The following is a 21,201-nucleotide window of genomic DNA, read 5'->3' on the forward strand; positions in this document are numbered from 1 at the left end:
GGCACAATTAAAATTCTAAGATTTAGCGGCACTGAACTTTGTTAAAAAGTGACTTTTCAGATTACATGTACTCAGAAAATACCTCCTCCACAGATTAGCAAACCACTGGATACACCACAACAAAAGAACAGTAATCTAACCATGACACCATCATGCAACTGGCACATGGTAAAACATAGATCCCAAGGATTAGCCTCTGAATGTCCTCATGTAACCACCATATGCAATAAGTTAACTTTTCTCCCAAGGATCTAAAAATGTATAAATTATGTGCTATTTTGGGCAAACTGAGAAAAAGGTCAACAGAATTCATCTTCTGTTCTGGCTTAGATGAAGAACCCAAGTTAAGAAAGCCTGCTACAAGCTGTTTAACATGCCAGATTTTACCAGTGAAAAGGCTGGGTACGTGGATAGGTGGCCTGACTGAACATCTGGAAACACGCCTGCATGACCACAATTATCAACCATTATCAGGAGGTAGGAAAGTAGAAGCATTAAATGCTCACGATGAAAAATTAAGAAGCAGGAACAATTTAAAGGGTTTAGGGCAAGGACTGTTTCTCAGGGGATTTTTAGGTGTTATCTGATACTTTTAACTATGTACAGCTAGTTCTTTGACAAAGTTTAAGGGTAAATAATAGAAAGAGAAACAGTGCTACTTTATTAAAATACTGAGTTTATTTCACATGTATATTTTTGTCTCCCCACCATTTCCATTTGTCTGACCACCACTACTACTATGTCCTATCATAACATTCCATACATACTTAAAACCAAGCAAAGGGTGGAGCTCCATCTTTAAAAACTAAACAGGCATTTTGGACAACACATTCTTGGCAATGGAACCTGGACAACATTTATCAGACACGGTAGGGAAAGTTCTCACTCTGCATTATAAAAAGGACAGCCAGATATCAACTGTTACAGAAATGAAATAAGACGGAAAATTTTAACAAACTGTTTAAACTATTTTCTTAAAGAGACTTCCTCCACTGCCAGAGATCTTGAATAGCCTGGAAAACAAAAAAAGAAATGTGGTTAAAAGAACCACAACACTTCACAGACACCAATAAATTAAACCATGTTTCTTTGTACAGTTCAACATACCTATTATTTTTCATCCTACCACCAAAAAGGTTCAACTCTAGATAATTAAGAACTGATTGCAAGGGAATTTATACTCAGACATAATTTACTTTCAAATACTTCAAAAAAGACAAAGTCATGTGAATCTTTGTAAACGAAGTCAATGGTACTAGTATGCATTTAACAGCTTACATAAATGGAATGAAAGAGCAGAGAGGCCAGTTTGGCCAATGCTGCCTATGTCCTCTGCTCAGGGCTGCCAGACTTAGCACATAAAAATACAGAAAATGCAGTTAAATAAGATTTCTGTTAACACAGTTACATATACTTAGTTCTAAGCCTGTAGAACACATACGAAAATATTATGTGTACTTGAAATACACTAGATTAACTACTCAGCCCTTGTTCTTATCTGATTTGTTAAAGCACTTAAAACACCCGTCTTCTAAGGCATCACCTGCTTTTCCATTCCTTAAATGTAAGGATTTAAATGTTGTCTACTGACAAAAAAAAAAAAGCATCCCTCCACTTCTACGCCTTACGTCAATACATGAAATCTATACTTGTTCTCATACTAGTATGAACATCCATGCGAAAGAATTATTCTTCAAATGAGTCATGATTAAGTATAGTTGTTATACACTTCAAGTTCGCATTTCATTTCCTATCCATAAATAATGTTCTTTTAAGTCCTGGGGTGCCTGGCTGGCTCAGTCAGTGCAGCATGTGACTCGATCTCAAGGTTGTGGGTTCAAACCCTACATTGGGTAGAGAGATTACTCCAAAATAAAACCTTTTAAAAAGTAAATAGATAAAAAATAGTCTTCATGTTTGTCAATTCTTTACAGGATTCAACAAATTCCTTTAAAACAATAAAATACAGGTCAGTGAGTTCTTTGAATATCTCTGAATTTACATAATCCTGCTAAACAGTCATTTAAAACTAAGAAAGTAACCTTTATTTGATGTACTATTTAAAAAATGTCACTAAGAACATTTACAGCCTCTTCTCCCAAAATATGATTTTAGTGCTTCAAATACATAGGATTGATTCTCTCAACTACTGTTTTTCAACAGCCACTGGGTTTCAAATGCAAGGGAAATGAATATCAAATGTTGAGAGTCTCATAAAATCTTCCTGGTCACTCAGAATCTTGTACAGTTTTGAGTAAACAATACCTTTAAATAAACATTTACCAAACTTTGATCTGTGGTTTCTCCACAAAAAAACTCCAGTTGTTTTCATTAGCTCTTAATTCAAGAGCTTATAAAGACTTACTAGTATTTCTCAAGTCCCATCTGGAAGGGATTTTACTAGCCAAATCCTCATAAGCAACTTTTTCACAAGGAAAACTATACAAGCAATGGCAATATTTTATATATTGTGATTACTTATATATGTAGGCACGCCATAAAAACGTGAAGCATTTAAGCTTTGATAATCTCTACAACAATAAATGAAACTACTTTTTAATACTGTAGAAATTTCATCCTGGCACTTCAAAATATGCTTCCAGTTGTTTTTTATTTTAATTTTAGAAAGAGAAGAGAGCACATGTGTATGAGGGGAGAGGGGCAGAGAAAGAAAGAATGAATCCGGGGCAGGCTCCACACTCAGGTCCACATGGGGCTCTATCCAACAACCCTGGATCATGACCTGAGCCAAAAATCAAGAGTCCGATGCTCAAACAGAGGCTGAGCCACCTAGGCACCTGCCCAGTATGCTTCCAGTTTTAGAGTCAGAAAATACTTCTGGTAACAGTGAATTCAGTTACTTTAGCTCCAAGACTGATACTATACCATTTGTGGAAAGCCTTTACAATTTTGGTTATTATTTTATCTTCTCTGAATTTTAATCACACACTGTATTTCACCACTTTCTTTGGTACTAGTGGGAGAAATCACGTCTTAGGCTTCCTTGTTAGTGCATGCATCTTTCCACTATTTGCAATACTGGACAATTGTATACTGCAGTTTCACAGACTTTTAACAATGTCCAGTATTCAGAAAACTCACAGAATTCACTTGCATTTTGGGGTTCAAGTATATATAAACAGAATAGCAACCAAAAGAGTAAAAACTTGAATTTCATCTCACAGCCTTATCAATCAAGGCTAACTTCCAAAATAATAGTAAAGTGTTGAAACATTGAAAGGGTTTCAAATTGGAGAAAAATAGTGCTGCCATGTAAATGAGTTAAGTGCTACCTACTGCTGCAGAAAATTACCTCAAAAGGACAAATTTCATTTACTGAAAAAAGTTGGACACAGGAGGCTTAGGGATTGATTCCTGACAAAAACCATTTAACACAGCATATGTTCTGTATATACAAGATACCTAGCACCCTTACCTGTTTTTACATTTTCCTTACATTTGAGTCAGCAACCGTAAGACAATAAAAATAAATGCATCAATTTCTACTAACAAAATAATATATAACACAAATTAACAGCTGATTCAAGCTACTACATAGAGTATTAACTACAATTTGACTTCTTGCTTCCTGATTTTACACATTAGGTCGATTTCAGCAAAATGTGTTTCCCAAGCACACAAAAAAGCAAAAGACCAGACTACCTCAAATAGTCAAAAGGAGCAAGGAAACCACAGCACATTTCTTTAGCCAACAGAGTAAAACTGCGCTCAGTAACGAAGAGATAATTTACCAACTATATAAAAACTGAGAAAAATGTACTAAGAAGTTATCTTCTCAATCTCTGCCAACTAAATTCTTAAGAGTTTCCATGTACTTAATCTGAAGTGTAATAGTCTGTGGTTAGGAACCTTTTAAAAGAAGCCAACACTTAAAGAAAATAATCATAAATAAATCACAATAAAAAATTTGGATTTGGTCAGGTCTCCTGAAAATTCAGTTACCTCTTGGTCAGTCATCCGGAAGCAATTCTTCACATAATTGATGAACTTGGCTTCCACTTTGGGAAGAGAACCACCCTAGGAGACAAAAGCATTATTGCGTTTAAGTATAGGAACACTGTTTTTGAGATATTATGAAATTCCTCACAGATATGCATACTCTTACATGGACCATTGGTTCCTTGCCCCTTCAACTCTTTCATTTTAATAATACTGAGTTTTTAGACCCAGAAAGACCTATTAGGCAACAATATTTAGAACATGAGTCTTTCATAGTACTCCTATATTGATAGGTTTGTCAACATTTCAAATTCTCTCCAACCATCCTAAAAATGTAAAATATGAGCTACAACAGATTCTCAGGCACTCAAATGTCAGCTTGACTGCCTACTCTATTATATACTACCCCAAACCAAATGTAAAGCAAACGTATACCCCTTGAGTACCGCAAAGAGATCAAAACTGAACATCACTTAATACATACTAAGAACCTAAGTCCAGCACAACGCTAACCTGGAAGTCAGTTCAAGAGGTATATGAAGTCCAAACGGGAGAAAAATTAGTCCTACATTTCACTGATCTCTAAAACTTGGCACCTCCTTCAGTTATAGACATAGGGGATGAATCACAACAGTACTAACACCAAATTATTTTCAAAATATTTCATCAAATATTTTCAAAGACTGCAATTACTGCAAATATCTTGCGGTTTACAGTCATTTCTACTTTTGAATTATCTTATTTAACATACTAAGTATATCGTCTTTGTTCCTTATTTTGGTAACTAAATTTTACTTTTTCTTGTAACCTGAAACATCTATGCGTTTTAAAAAGACCAAGGTTTCAGAATGCCAAAGGAATCATAGCACAAAATAAGTGATCAGAAATATGGTATGGGATTCTTAAATTGCCTCTATAACCTAGAAAATAAACCTGTCATTTCCATTTTCAAATTATTTGCCACATACATTCTTATTTGATTCATTCAAATATTTATTGAGCAGCTAAGGAGATACAAACAAAGGTGATTAAAACATGGTCAAAGAGGTGAGGCAAACGCACAAATCATAGAAGGTATAATGTTCACTGAATCACAGCAGCCAAAAGAAAGTGCTTTAGGAGACTAAGAATGAGATTGCTTCCAGCCTGGAAGGGGGCGTGGGTGGGTGGCAAATCAGGAAAGGAGATTTGAGATTAAAATAGAAGACTTCTGGGGCGCCTGGGTGGCGCAGTCGGTTAAGCGTCCGACTTCAGCCAGGTCACGATCTCGCAGTCCGGGAGTTCGAGCCCCGCGTCGGGCTCTGGGCTGATGGCTCAGAGCCTGGAGCCTGTTTCCGATTCTGTGTCTCCCTCTCTCTCTGCCCCTCCCCCGTTCATGCTCTGTCTCTCTCTGTCCCAAAAATAAATAAACGTTGAAAAAAAAAAAAATTTAAAATAGAAGACTTCAGTCTGGATTGTTGATGACACTCAGTATGGACTACATTTCTCTCTCCTTTTCCTCTCTCCCCAGCTTGGGGCTTAATTTACCAGTAGTGCCCAGGACTGTTCAATTCGCCTGTAATTAAACCAAGGAGATAGGTCCATATTAAAATGGGGGGGGAGGGTTATCTAAAAAGGTCATTTTAGCACTGTGTGAAAGGGATAAATATAAAGCAGTGACACCATAAAACTAGAAAGGTTTACAGTATTACTAAAGCAAAAACAATACATAATACATTCTGCTTCTAAATGTTATTTTTCCAATTGACTCTTCACTGCACAAGGAAAACTACTGAAGCCAGGTAGAACCTAGAAAACACAGGAAAAACATGGGCAAAGGAGCAACTTTTCCTCACCATCCCGCATTTATTCTCAAAAACTGGGGTCTAATATTATATCTCTCAGAATTCTAGCTGTTCTCAAATGTCTGAATACATTTAAATTGATTATTCCATTCCATTTTCTACAAGTCCAAATTCACTAGTTTAAGAAGTTTAGTTCTCCAGTCAAGTAAGCATCAGGATGAGAGCAAATTTCTCGTTTCCACTATTTAAGACAAAAGGCAACTAAATGTAAGCGTATTGGTCAAAGATCCACATATATTGACTGGTAATACCTTGGTGTAAAAGGCAAATAAAAGGACTCAAATTAGGAGGTTTTTTTTAACTATACCAAGCAACCAGCAGCTTGCAATTTTGTAAGACTCATACGCCCTCTGCTGGTTCTGTAGCATCTTACAAAAAGAGGAAAATGTTCTCATTGAATCTTTAACATCCGAAGTCAGAAACAAATCTTAAAATCAGCTGACTTGTATTTCTTTTATGAAAGAATATATATGTAACTTCAAATACGCAAAAAAAAAAAAAAAAAAAAAAAAAAAAAAAAATCAAAAATCACTGAGACTAGAAATGAATGTAAATAACAAGTAATACACTTCTGAAAACCAAGAGCACATAAGGGACAGATACATCAAGGAAAAACAATAAGGAACAATCTTGTTCCAAGCCTTCACAATGGTGTTTAAGAGAGGGGGAAATATACCTTTATCAAGTTTCTTCAGGAAAGATCATTTTACTCACTTTTTCTATACTTGCTTGCATTTTTGCTTTAATGTCTTCTACAGAACTAGGTCCTTTCGGTGTTTTGGGAGTCTTTTCCTGTTTTTTGAAAGATTCTTGACCCTGAAAAACAAGTTGAATTTCGAAAGGTTGTAAGTGTATACACTTACGTATACTGTTAAAACCCATCCTACATACGTGGATGTTCTCAAGAAAAGCATTATTTACAATCCTTCCTTGTAAAATGTATACAACCAGAATTCAGATATCATAAATTCATGACTGAACAATTATATTCTTAAAATCATTCCTTAAAAAATAGGATAGTTTGAGTTTGCTTTTATATTTCACATCAGATTAGTTCACACTTAAAAAGGATACCATCAAAATTGAAAGCATAAGGCTCCAAGAATTAAGCAAGTCAATGCAGCTAAATGCCTGATACCCATTCCCATAGCTTTTAAATAGTAACCTCCAAGACCAGGTATTGTGGTTCCTTTAAGCTGCTATTAGGTTCTAACATGCAGCCAGGGTTGAGAAACTCTGCTATGCCATAAATAATATCTTTCAACAAACAAGATTCCTTACAGGAGACAACTCTAACACAATAAAATCTTTGTGCTGGCTTTCTCTTCCACTAGAATGCCAGAAATGATACATATAGGATAACGATTACCAACAAGCATATTTTAGTGCTTTAAGACCTCAATTACAAGTGTTCTCCAAGCACTATCAAATTTCAGACTACCTTCTTCCACAGAACTTTTAACTTTCCTAACTACTTCAACAAAGGCTGTGTTTAGGTATATGATGCCACTCACTTTTGATCTTGGTGTTGATGGTTTTGAGTCTTTTCCATTCTGGTTAGATTTTTGTGCATTTTTGGCTGGAGTATCTCGTATAGACTGCAATTATAAATTAATCTTAATCAATGCCCTCCTATGTAACTGCCCCAAACCATATAAAAGTAGTAGTTTGCTAAAACCAAAAAAAAAAAAATAAAAAAAAATAAAAAAATAAAAAAATTCTGACCAAAGTTTTAAAGTGGAAGAAGGCCACATGGGTAAAAAAAGTAGATCACTGTCCACTACTAGGAAATCTTAAGACTACCTCAACTCAGGGCTAATTTTTAAATTTTTTCAACGTTTATTTATTTTTGGGACAGAGAGAGACAGAGCATGAACGGGGGAGGGGCAGAGAGAGAGGGAGACACAGAATCGGAAACAGGCTCCAGGCTCTGAGCCATCACCCCAGAGCCTGACGCGGGGCTCGAACTCACAGACCGCGAGATCGTGACCTGGCTGAAGTCGGACGCTTAACCGACTGCGCCACCCAGGCGCCCCATGGGCTAATTTTTAAAGTATTAGATCATTAACTCCTCCCAAGCCAGCTTTCATTAACTACAAGTGAAGAGCACAAAAATTTATCTATCATCATTTGTTACTAGCAACTTCTGGCAACCCTGTACCATTGTATCTTACTTACTTTCTTTACTGGAGCCTTTTCTTCAGCTTCCTCATCATCAAAATCATCATCATCATCACTACAAATGAAATGAGTCATTATTACTGATTCAACGCACTCATAAACCAAGAAGCCTATGTAGAAACTGGCTACGAACCAATTTCATAGAAGAGCCGATGAACCAATAAGTTTAGAAATCAAATCAAGGTATTAAGAAATTTTGAACTTTCTGGAATTGACAAAAAGAACTGAAAGCAGGATCTTAAGAGATATTTGTCCATTCATCATCATTATAGCATTATTCACAATTTCCAAGAGGTAGAAGCAACTCACATGTCCATTAACAGTCAAACAGATTTTAAAAATGTTCTATATATTTAATGGAATATTTGAGGTTTTTTGACAGTTATCACAATTTACATTCTTGGAATATTGTTTTAATGAATTCCTGTCACATGCTGAAGATGAATAAATCTTGAGGACATTAACTGAAATAAGACAGTCACAAAAAGAAACATACTGTACAATCCCACTTAATATAACACATCAAAAGTAATCTTTATACTCCTTATAGAACCAAAAGTAGAATGGTGGTTGCCAGGGGGTGAAGATAGAAATGAGTTGTTTTCATTTCATGAGATTTTCAGTATTACTACAAGAGTTTGAGACCTGTCAAACAATGTGAATATGGATAACATTCCTGAAATGAGAATTATGTTTTTACAATTAAAAGGCATAAAAATTTTACAAAGTGGAGATTATAGTTTAAAGAAATTAAAATAAACACATCTAACGTTCACAGATCAGTAGAAATATTTTACTGAGGTGGCAACTCTATTAATCTACAGGTTCATTGAAATCCTTGAGTCCCTGCTGGCTTCTCTATAGAAATTGATCCTAAAATTTGCATCAAAATTCAAGGAACCAAGAGCAGCCAACAACAAACTTGAGAAAGAACAAAGTTATGATTCAGTATTTTCAAAAGAAACCCGTAAGAACTACAAACCAGGACAATTGTTTTAGCAGAAGGATAGACCTATATCAATAAAATTCTAAGAGTTGAAAGGCTAATAAATAGTGCTGGGAAAACTAGAAATCCACATGCAGAATTTAAGTTCGTCCTCTACCTCACACCATGTACAAAAACTGATTCAAAATGGACCAAGGGTCTAAATTTTTAGGTTTGACACCAAAAGCACAAGCTAACAAACTGGACTTCATAAAACCTTTAAAAAAATGTAAGCTAATATAACACTGTGATGTCAACTATGCTTCAATAAAAAAAAGAAAAAAAAAGAATAAATTTTTGTGCAAAGGATACCACTGAAGAGTGGAAAAACAACCCAAAGAATGGAAGAAAATATTTATGAATTGTATGTATCTGATAAGGGACTTGTCCCAAAACATTAAAAGAAAACTAACACTGGGATACCTAAGTGGCTCAGTCAGTTCAGCTCAGATCATGATCCCACAGTTCTGTGAGTTTCAGCCCCACATGGGACTCTGTGCTGACAGCTGGGAACCTGCCTGAGATGTGTTCTCTCTCCCTCTCAGCCCCGCCCCAGCATGCCCACGCTCTCTCAGAAATAAACAAAAAAAACCCCCTCTTTTAACTCAGTAATCTAGAAAAAAATCAAGACACAAACCTTGGATTGTGAGTAACTTGTTCTGTGAGCATTCCACAAGATGAGCAAACATGTCTATAATAAATTAACTTGATAAACCAGTTATGTCTGTAGTACGTGACACCAAACATCATATCTCACAACTAAACCAATGGTTCACTCCGTAGGATTGGGGGTGATTGTCTCCTATGCTCGGATGATTGGTCTCAGGCTGCAGTGTTCGGTAGAAATCAGTGATTTTTCAAAATGTTTGAAGGTGCCCACAACTGGCACTAGGGTATTTTTTGTCACTTCAAAGTGCCTATGGACAATCCTTTGCTTCATTCTAGGTCAGGCTGCCAGCAGATACAGACCCTTTCCTCTGCTGCTTTATTGCCAGTTACACTAAATACAATAGATGACAAGTTTATTAATACTGTACTGTAAAAAAGATTCCACTGAGCCAATAGATAGCAGTGATGCCATTACTGGTTGTGAAAGTCATCCTACACAATAACCCTCCTCTTGTCTCCCTCACACCAGCTATGAAGGTTTTCCAAGTGCAGGTTAAATTCTCTTTATGTTTTGTATTCTTTATTATTTTGTATTATATTCCAGTATTACAATCATTTTCATATGAATATTTTTGCATTGTGGGACGAATCATCTGAGTTTCCACTATTTCTTATGAGGAAATTCACTGATCTATGAGTGCTTTGGGTTACAAACATGTTTCTGGAATAAATTATGCCTGCAAACCAAGGTTTTACTGTACTAGGAATGCTTCAACATAAATAATTTTTTTAAGTTGTGTATTTCTTTTTGAGAGACACCATGCACACGCAAGCAGGAGAGGGGCAGAGAGAAAGAATCCCAAGTAGGGCATGATCCCACAAACCATGAGACTATGACCTGAGCCAAAATCAAGAGTTGGATACTTAACCAACTGAGCCACCGAGGTGCCCCAATGTAAATGGTTCTTTTAAAACCCAGTCATAAATCACGTATTGTATGATTCCATTTATATTAAATATGCAAAATAACCGATTTTATTAAAAATGAGAAACAGTGGTTGAGTAGAGCCAGGTGAAGGAAGTGATTATAGCATGATTTCGGACGACATAACAACATTATATACTAGTCAAAAAGTTATTCTTCAAGGCGCCTGGGTGGCTCAGTCGGTTAAGCGTCTGACTTCGGCTCAGGTCATGATCTCACCGTTCGTGAGTTCGAGCCCCATCAGGCTCTGTGCTGACAGCTCAGAGCCTGGAACCTGCTTTGGATCCTGTGTCTCTCTTTCTCTCTGCTCCTCCCCTGCTCACGCACTGTCTCTCTTTCCTTCAAAAATAATAAACATTCAAAAAAAATTTTTTTTTAAGTTTCCTTTCCTTCTCTTCCTTACTACGTAATCTCTAAATTTAAAACAGGAGCAGCTTCATCTATGTGCAACCAAAGGAAACACCCATCTTTTCAGAATTGGGTTAAAATGGTCAAGTATCATGTAATACAAACAAAGCCATAGATACAGTCCTTTAAACAGTGATTCTGTCAATTTTGGCTTTAGAACCCAATCCCTTTATGTGCCTCCCCACACTAGAAACAAGAATGACAATGATTTCTATAAAACCACTGTCATAAGCGGTTTTATTTAACCATCTCTACCCTATACATACGTTATCTGACTACACACCCCTTTACCCCTTCTTCCCTTCCATGAAAACTAACTTGGGCCTTAACAGATACACACACACTTCATTCTTCCCACACTACCAAACCTAAAGGCAACTTGGAACATGGAAGAACAGAGACTACTCTATGTTGTGGTTGTATCAGGAAAAATCCCCATTTTAAAGACAGGAAATCCTTCAAAACCCAAGCAGATTGAAGGTAACAATCAGGTCCCTACTCGAAAGCCTTTCTTCCTAGAAGAGATTTTCTCCTCAGTGAATATGCTACTGTGCATAGACAGTATACCTAGACAAAGGTAACCTGAAATCAAGGACTAAATAAACTCAAATATAACTAAGCACCATACACCATCCATATTTCTCATTTGTTTTAAGCCCATTTCCCCTATTTCTCTTGGAGTATATCACTTTAATTCCTACTGATAACTATACTCAAAAGCAGTTAACAATAAAATACCAACTATATTGTTTTAAATTTGATATGCAAGTAATTTTGAATTTTGTTAAGCATTCAACTCAGCCTTTTCCTACTTTCTGCCTTCACTGTCCTGCCCAAAGGGCTTTTTAAAGAACTACCAGGTTGGCTATTTGAGGTTACTGAAAACCTAACTCCCAGATATGATCATTAACTAGTGCATGTTTGATCAGTCTTTCCTATATTCTATTCGAATTACGTTTTCAATAAATATATATGGACCAACCTGGGAACTCAGAAACAAAGCTGTCAATTAAAAGTTCAACTTATTACAAATTACTGACATTACTGGAAATAGGAAAGACCAATTATAAATACCATTTTATTCTTTAGTGGGCATGTAACTGTTTACTTAGCCTAACCAAATTTAATAAACCTATCAAATCCTTTCCAAGAAAATCTTAATCTCTTTTAGAAAAATTTTATCAGTAACAATCAGAGAACCAAGGGCCAAAATCCTTGGGGGGGGGGGGGGTGGAATTCGTTAAATAACAACCCACAAAACAAATGTTGCTGGAGCTATTCAGATTCTCTTTTCACCCAAACCATTCATCACAAACTGTTCAGTGGAAGACATACCTAATCACATGTTCACTAAATCTTCGTCAGAAAAAAAAGTTATCTAGTCGGACACGTTTGGGAAATGCTGCATACTCTTGAAAATTTGCAACACACTGCAACTTTTCTTAACTTTTTGTTAATGTTTCTGAGAAAAAGAGCCAACAGCAGGGGAGGGGCAGAGAGGGGGAGACACAATCTGAAGCAGCCTCCAGGCTCTGAGCTGTCAGCACAGGGCCTGACGCAGGGCTCGAACCAACCATGAGATCAAGACCTGAGCTGGAAGTAGGACATTTAACTGACAGAAGCACTCCCACACTGCATTTTAAAGGTTCTTAATCCCAATAGTATCCTTCAACTCAGCTAATGTAATGCAGTGACAACCACTGATCATTTACCCTTTCTTTAATTAAACTCTTACTTAATTTCATGGAGGACTGTGGTAAATAACTTTCATAAACTACTCCCCATACAGCTACATCAAGTTTCTAGAACACACTTACTCTTCATCATCATCGTCATCATCGTCATCTTCATCGTCATCTTCATCGGCAGCAAGTTTTACTTTTTTCTTAAAAAAAACAATACATATATATATATGTAAATATATACACACATACTCATATACAAGTGCTGATCTTAATCACCAAACCAAAGACCAAAATAAGAGAGATCTTTACACCTATACCTGTGGAACCTTGCTACCACTTCCAGGGGCAGAACGCTTTCCAGATATACTAAGGAGTTTCACATCCTCTTCCTCTTCATCTTCTGACTCTGCATCTTCCTCCACAGCTAAAATAAAAAATTATTTATTAGCTACGAATAAAACTCAACCAACAAGCAAGAACTCAGAAAAAAAGAGCATAACATACAGTAAGGAGCATTTAAAAATTTTAAATGAACATTAAAAAAGAACTATGAAAACAGCAAATAGGGAACCAAAAATTTTTTTAAAAAGCAACTCTGAAGGCCAGCACTCTACTAGGCTTTAAATGAAAAACAAAACAACAAAAAAACAGGCTTTTCCAGTTTAAGTTACTCTATTTCCACTTCAACCTATTAATAAAGACAGCAGTACTAAAACTAAGCATGCTTTACAAAGTCCAAATTGGGAACAAAGTTAACTGCATTAAGAGAGAATAAACAGCACAATACATAACATACCTACTAAGTGCTGTCCACTAATATGCACAGGCCCTGAACCGCATTTCAACCGTAAGACCACAGGTGGTGTTATTTCAAAGCCCCCAAGGGAAACCTGAAAAGGAAAAACATTTAAAAATCACTAAATATTGTGAAAACAAACGTATTTGGTATAAATACCTGTTCATAACAGACTTACAAAAATGTAAATAGGCAAACTCATAAACCAAATGAACAAACCAGTGAACCTGTTTCTCACCTCTAACAGGTAGCAAACCACTATGTTCAAGAGTTGACCATTCAACCCCACAGTGACATAAGACACAGCCAGTTACTAGAAATACCAAAGAAAATTCCTTCTTCAATGCCCTTGGTGTAGTAACCTAAAGGACACCTACCGTAACACAACAGAATTAGACCTTAACATAAAATCCAGCAGTTAAGTGCCCTTACCGTTGGCTGTACAGACATTTTCAAAGTTGCCAGTGTGACTTTAATTGGACTGCCTTCATAATTCATTGCCTCTGCTTCAACAATGTGCAATTCATCCTTTGCACCAGCTCCTAAACTGACCTGTGAACAAAAAGTTATTCAACTTTAGTTATTCTACTTTAAAATTCCCCCAAAATTTGTCTGCAAAAAAGAAAAACCAGAATTATAAACCCATTATCACCACTGATGGAAAACTAATTTGTGCACAACGTTGTCTCAAGTTTTATGTGGCCTTGCCAATCATTTCTCATACTCAAATTTGAAACGCTTAAAAATTTGATGGCGTTGTTATAGGTTATCATCTACCCACAGTATGGATCACCTAACGTTTACTGACCACTGACTGCAAGCTAGGCAGAAAGGCCACAGGCTAGTCACTACAGAGGACAAAAACATTTATCACTGCCTTAAAGGGCTTTACAATGCAGCCAAAGAAGCAAAGTACTTAAATATGGGCAGCCAAACAGTAGTGTGACAGAACTTTGCGTGATTACTAAATGAGAGGTAAAGAGGCCAAGTTTTACACCACAGGTACATAAGCAAATACATACAATCTCAGTTATAAAAAATACTATTACAAAGTTATTAAATCACACAAACAGGAATAGACTGAAATCAAGAAAGGTTAAATAGTTTATTTTGAAAAGTTTAACTTACGGTTCTTAAAGATAACTGGTGCTCGTTTTCATCATTATCCACTTTAAAGTGATAATCTTTGTCAGCCTTTAGTTCACAACCTGAAAAGGGGAAAACAGCAACAACAAAAAAGAATTAGCTCTGAAACTTAAGTGAGGGTAACCAAAAAAAACCAGTTAATTTGTGAACAGATTTTCCACTATTCTAGCTACCAGATGGCAAGGCAGAAGTATTTCTTCCTGGGTTTCTTAAACACAAGTGTCTATAAATATCAAATAACATCCATACAGGGCTTTATAAATTCTACTTTCCCACTATACTATCTCATTTTCAGCTACACTATTACATTCTTAGGTAGAAACAGGCCCAAAAGTTTAGTAAAAAAACTGAAACCAGTATCTGAAACCAAGTCTAATATACAAGGTTGATAAAATCGCACTGTTTAAAAAAAAATTACCTACCTAAGTATACAGGACAAGTGGCAAATTTAGAAATGGTTACACAAACACCTACGTGAATTTGTATTTACAAGGGAAAAACTACAAACATGGATCAAAACTTGGCACAGGGATCAATATCCCTTCCTTGAAGTTAATAGAAATGATATGCATTAAATTATGCTCAAATTATGTTTAAGATTAGCTATATCATAAGGATATTTCCAATAGAAAGGGTTAATACCGTATACTGACCAGAAACCCCAGCTAGTCAAAAGAGCCTTACTTAATGTAGGAGTTATCTACTCCCATTCCATCAATAGGCAAGTTGTTTCAAGTACTGACAGAATAACATTTTAATTATAGGATTCCATTTAATTGTCATCTAACAGTTACGGGTACATAAATGCCTAAATGTTATCTCAACACATCTCAGCATGGTCTATTAAAATAAAAATGTGTAACCAAATTTGCACTATTGCACAGCCTGACTGACAAAGATATGGCTATGACAATCAATTTCACTTAAGATTCAAAAACCAAAGCTGGTCGCTTTCTACTATGGTACTGGAGTTCTGGAGGGAGGTCAAGATTCCAAAATTGTATCAGATCTTATGGACTCAAACTGAAACCTACACACATCTCCTATCTTTTCAAAAAGGCTGGAACCTACACACATCTCCTATCTTCTCAAAAAGGCTGTTTGCTCAATGCCGCACAAAAGGCTGTTTCCACCAGCTTCCCTCCAAAAAAAAAAGAATAAACATACATATACTTACAAATAACGCATAGAGACAAGGGTCTTGCTTTAGATCTATCTAGTCTCTAACTACAAGTACAACCTTCATTGAGTCACTTCAGTTCTGAGCATCGTCACCTGCAAAGTGGGCTAATTTCCATTTACCAATACGAGATAGGAAAAGTACTCTGTAATTGAGATCTGCCATCGTAGATGTTAAGCACCGAACAAAGACTTCCAGAATCTTGGCTCTACTCGCCACTTCACCCAACATTTCCCGCCTAACAGTTTCAATTAAGCCCCAGGATCCCAGGCTCCGGAGTGACAAGACACCAGGGAGCCCCGGATGTAGTGCCCACACCCCCCTCCTTCCCCCAACCACGTGGCAACCACGTGCTCCCAGCGGTTGCGGCCTCCTCACGCCCGGCCGCGCCTCCCCTCCCCCCGTAAGCGGCCGAGGCACCGGGACTGAATTCTCCGCTGTAGGGCTCCAGACTCCTCAGGCCTGAGGCCAACGCCGGGCTCTAAGTAACCTTTCCCCCAGAAAAGCAGCCACTACCGCACACCACGGACCCCCACAACCTCCAGCCGGACGCCGGGACCCGGCATCAATGACCCCAGCCAAGAATCTCAAGCCTACGAAATCACACACTCCAAAGGAAAATAACGCCCGTGGCCCTACCGTGTGCTCCAAGCAAAGCCGACCCGTCGGCAGGCCGGTTCTACGTTACCTCAGGCCCTGGGCCTCGGATCGCTCACGCCCCAGGCTTCAGGCCGCCCCTCCTTCCACCGCTTCATGCTTCAGTTCTCCCCTCCCGGCCTCCCATCCCTTAGGCTGCAAGGCCCCAGCGGCCCGCTTCCCTCCCTCTACCAGCCCAGGTTTCTCTACCAGCCCAGGCCTCAGTGGGTTTCCCGCCCCCCCACCTCAAAGCCACCAGGCCCCGCTCGGCCTCGCCCCAACCCCCCAGCACTTACCGAAAAGATAGTTCTGGGGCCTCAGGGGGCTCATGTCCATGTCCATCGAATCTTCCATGAGGTGGTGGCACGCACTTAGGTGGGAGAGAAGGCGGACGGAGAGAAACGACTACTGTTCCACAGAACAGCCGCGCAGGACGGAATCACACCAGGGAAAGGACGCGGGCTCCCTGCGCACATATATAGCACCGTGAAGATCTCGCGAGAGCTTCCCAAGTCCCGTCTCCGCGCGCGTGCTCGGGAGCCCCCCCCTCTCTGGACGGTCGCCCTCCCGCGCAAGCGCTCTTCAACCCCACTCCTTTCTACCTCGCCCCCCACCTCCTCCAGGTACTTCGCGGGCTCCCACCGAGCAGGCGCACTCGTACCCCGGCCCCACCCCTCCGCCGGCGCCGCCTGTGCGCACGCGTGCTTTCTCCTGGTAGCGCGCGCTACCCCCCTCCAACCCTTCCACGTCCTCCCCGGTTCTGGCGGGCCGGCCTAACGCCAGAAGCCTGCGCTGCCCACCCTGCAAAATGGCGACGGCAGCCCTTGGCTGTACTAGGTATGGAGAGCGAGCCGGTTGCAAGTGAGCCAGAGAGCAGCTGGGTTCACCTTTCCCCATCACTTCGTGCCTCGCAGACCTCCAGACAGGCATAACCACCTCGGGATTTTTACTTGCCTGAAGGCTTGGGCTCAGAGTTCATTGTTTCCCCAAAGTTTAAGCTTCAGGTGCCAGAAACTGTAGATGACTGATTTTTCTTTGTTGGGGAGAAAGGATGTAGTTGCTGTCCAGACTTACTCAACCGCTTTTATAGCTCTTTCCTTTCTGAGAAAACATCTCTGAAGTTGAAATCACTCTTTGTCATTTGGGGGCCATTTGGGGGCCATTTGGGGACTGAGTGAACCTCTTCCATACGAGCTGGGCAGGAACCGGGCCTGATTGCTCCAGATACACAAGATTTTATAAGGGCTTTATATCCACAGTGTGCCCCCACGTAAGATCCTGTGTGGCAGATGTGACTATCCCCACTTTGGAGACCAGACAACAGTCCAGAAGAGATGAAGCAAGGTGCCCAAATGGAAGAAGTGGTAACGCAGGGTTCTCTAGCTCGAAGTCCAGTGTTAACAGCCCTCTAAACGAGTGTGGAGGGTTATGTGTGAGTCCAGTCTCTGAGGCAGTGCAGTTCCTAATCTTTAACGTTGCTAAGAATGTTCTGACCTGTGAAGAAACCGTATGACTTAAATACATAGATCTCAATTAAGATTCTTTGGGAGTGAGCCTGAAAATTAGCATTCTAAACAAGCTACACCTGGACAAACTGAGGATGCCCCCCCCCCCCCCCATCCCTTGGGCATTGGTGCATTTTTTTTTTTTTTTTTTTAAGGAATCCCCTAATTATCTTGTTCACATCAACAGGTTAAAAAATTTAATACTGGAAGGAATAAAAATAGTGACAGCAGTGTCCCACCCCCTATTCTCCAAATACAATCTAGTTGGGATGATAAACTATAATACATGTGAATCAACTATTAATTAACAGTATCATAACTCTAAATTTGGAGAAATCAGTGTAACTGATATGTGAATGCCACCAAGCTGTTCCCCACCCTCAACTGAAGAAGAATCTTCACCAGTCTGGTTCTTGGATCTTTTGAGACGCAGAGTATGACCAATTGCTAGAGGAAATCTTTTCTTCTTTTTTTTTTTTTTTTTAATTTTTTTTTTTCCCAACGTTTATTTATTTTTGGGACAGAGAGAGACAGAGCATGAACGGGGGAGGGGCAGAGAGAGAGGGAGACACAGAATCGGAAACAGGCTCCAGGCTCCGAGCCATCAGCCCAGAGCCTGACGCGGGGCTCGAACTCCCGGACCACGGGATCGTGACCTGGCTGAAGTCGGACGCCCAACCGACTGTGCCACCCAGGCGCCCCTGCTAGAGGAAATCTTGACGCTTAGAAGGAAATATTTGTAAAGAACTGAGAAAAGGCAGGGAGGACTATGATAGGAAAAGATAGGATTCAGTAGGCCGAGAGGGAAAGATTAGGAACTGAGGTCCCTGAGTGGAGAAAAACACCTATTTCGGAACAATGCTGGGAGTGTCAGACCACAGCAAACCCCCTCAGGCATAAGGTCCCTCTTAAGAATTAATGGACACCACCTACTTCCCCTCAGGTTCCCTTCAGGAATTTGACTAAAGACCTGACTAAATATAAGTAGACCATAAAACAAATGACCCACATGGAACAGTATGGCCAAAGACCACCTACAATGGAAACAAGCCAATCAGTAATGGGCAGCCCCGCACCTAGAGCTATCAAGCCAATAAGGGTAGGACGTGAGAAGAAACAAGGTGGAAGGGAAGGGGGGGGGCAGCCAAAACCTTATAAAACAAAGACCCTTGCCTATTGTCACCGGCATTCACTTTAGAATGCCCCCACTTCCCCCTCTCTGTTAAAAGAGCTTTCATACTATTTTTCCTTTCTCATCTTACACTCTAATAAACTTTTGCCTGCTGCTCACTTTGTGTTCACCTCTTCATTGTTCAAAGCGGTAAGACAATGAATCCCAGGTGTTGAGGTAAAAAAAAATCTGCAACCAGACTATAGCTAAGAATTTGAGATTACTTAAAAATAAAATCTTAAAAAAAAAAAAAAGATTTAGGCATGAGAAAGAATGAGAAAGTCTCAAGAGGAACTATAGGAGAGTGGAGGACGAGAGGTTAGTTGTCTTTGAGCCCATGCCAGTATCAGTTGGGACTGCTTTGTAATTCTTTCTGGATTCTGGACCATGATTATTCAAACACAGCTTTGCACAGAGCCTGAGCGATGTGGGCACTATATCTCGTGTTACATAAAGAAATACATTTGTTTTTTAAATATCTTCAGCACCTAGTCTAGGTATTATCTCATGGAATCAGGCAGTTAAAAAAAATACAGCATTTTTTTTCAGATTTACAAATGTAATGAATGCTCACTTTAAAAAAATTTTTTTTTTAATGTTTATTTATTTTTGAGAGAGAGAGAGTGTGAGCAGGGGAGGAGCAGAGAGGGGAGACACAGAATCCAAAGCAGGCTCCAGGCTCTGAGCTGTCAGCACAGAGCCCAATGTGGGGCTCAAACCCATGAAACATGAGATCATGACCTGAGCCGAAGTCAGATGCTTAACTGACTGAGCCACCCAGGCACCCCAATGAATGCTCACTTTTTAAAATACAGTAAAATTATTTAGGCCTATTCAAAGTGGGAAAGTAAAAGTGCCCTTCTTTCCATAGTCCCATTCCTATTCCCAGGGATTAAGTGAGGTCATAAAGAGGAGCCCCAATTCAATAATGCTGGTACCCTCATAAGAAGAGGAACAGGGGCACCTGGGGGGGCTCAGTCAGTTAAGCAGCGAACTCTTGATTTCTGCTCAGGTCATGATCTCGAGGTTCGTGGGTTTCAGCCCTGCACAGGGCTGTGTGATGACAACATGGAGCCTGCTTGGGATTCTCTCTCCCTCTCTCTCTGCCCCTCCCCCCTTCATGTTCTTTCTCTCTCTCTCAAGATAAATAAATACACATTTTAAAAAATGAAAATAAAAATAAACTTTAAAAAATGAAGAGGAAAAGACAAAGGCAGCCATCTACAAAGCCAGAAGAGAGCCCTTTCCAGGAACTGAATCAATAGGCACCTTAACCCAGCCTCAAAACTAAGAAATAAATTTATATTGTTTAAGCCACTAATCTATGGTATTTTGTTATGGCAGCCTGATCAGACTGATATGGTAAGAATGTTTGTACATGTATCCTTATGGATGTCTAAACGTAGTTTCGTAAATATATTCTAAGTAATGGACTTGTACAGTAAAAGGGAAGGTATGTGTTTACAAACATATACACACATAATGCATCTTTTTATTGTTTACATAGAGTCATACTTTATATATTGTCTTAGCCTGTTTGGGCTGTTGTAAAAAAATACAGTACATAATGTGTATCTTATAAACAACAGAAATTTCTTTCTCAACATTTCTGGAGGCTGGATGTTCAGGATCAGGGTGTCACTGTGGTCAGGTAAGGGTCCTCTCCAGATAACAGACTTCCTGTTCTGTCTTCATATGGTGGAAGGGGCAAGGGGAGCTCTGTAGGATCCCTTTTATAAGCACACTAATCCCATTCATGAGGGCTCCATTTTCCTGACCTAATCACCTCCCAAAAGCCCTACCTATTAATATCGTCATCATTGGGGGTAGGATTTCAACATAGGAATTTTGTGGGGACACAAGCATTCAGATCATAGCACTGTTCCTCAACTTCCCTTCTTGATTTTGTGTAATTTAGCTAGCCTTCCATGATATAATATGTAGAGGCCCACTGCTTCCTTTTTAGGAGTTGTCTAATGGTCCACAGGATACATATATGCTATTGTTTTAATTTCAGGTTTTTTTATTCTTTCATTTGTTAACACATTTTGTGATGGAAATTTTCAAACATCGCAAAAATAGAATACTGTAATCAAAAGCTACATACCCA

At 39.0% G+C, this 21,201-nt stretch overlaps 1 protein-coding gene across 2 annotated transcripts; it reads right to left on the reverse strand.

Moving 5' to 3' along the window:
• Positions 1–656: 656 nt before the first annotated feature.
• Positions 657–16,885, reverse strand: NPM1 (nucleophosmin 1). Of its 2 annotated transcripts, XM_047842361.1 has the most exons (11): positions 16,712–16,885; positions 14,582–14,661; positions 13,886–14,005; positions 13,454–13,547; positions 12,975–13,081; positions 12,790–12,857; positions 7,983–8,040; positions 7,319–7,402; positions 6,519–6,620; positions 3,964–4,038; positions 657–1,013 (listed from the first exon to the last, which is right to left on the reverse strand). In XM_047842361.1, exons 1-11 carry the CDS (start codon positions 16,767–16,769, stop codon positions 975–977), a joined length of 885 nt encoding a protein of 294 aa, XP_047698317.1. In that variant the 5' UTR covers positions 16,770–16,885; the 3' UTR covers positions 657–974. The 2 variants fall into 2 exon arrangements, with proteins under 2 accessions (XP_047698317.1, XP_047698387.1); XM_047842431.1 differs by lacking the exons at positions 657–1,013; positions 3,964–4,038 and adding an exon at positions 5,313–5,515.
• Between the last annotated feature and the right edge of the window lie 4,316 nt (positions 16,886–21,201).

Source organism: Prionailurus viverrinus, chromosome A1 (assembly GCF_022837055.1).
Source record: "Prionailurus viverrinus isolate Anna chromosome A1, UM_Priviv_1.0, whole genome shotgun sequence".
Classification (NCBI taxonomy): Eukaryota; Metazoa; Chordata; class Mammalia; order Carnivora; family Felidae; genus Prionailurus; species Prionailurus viverrinus.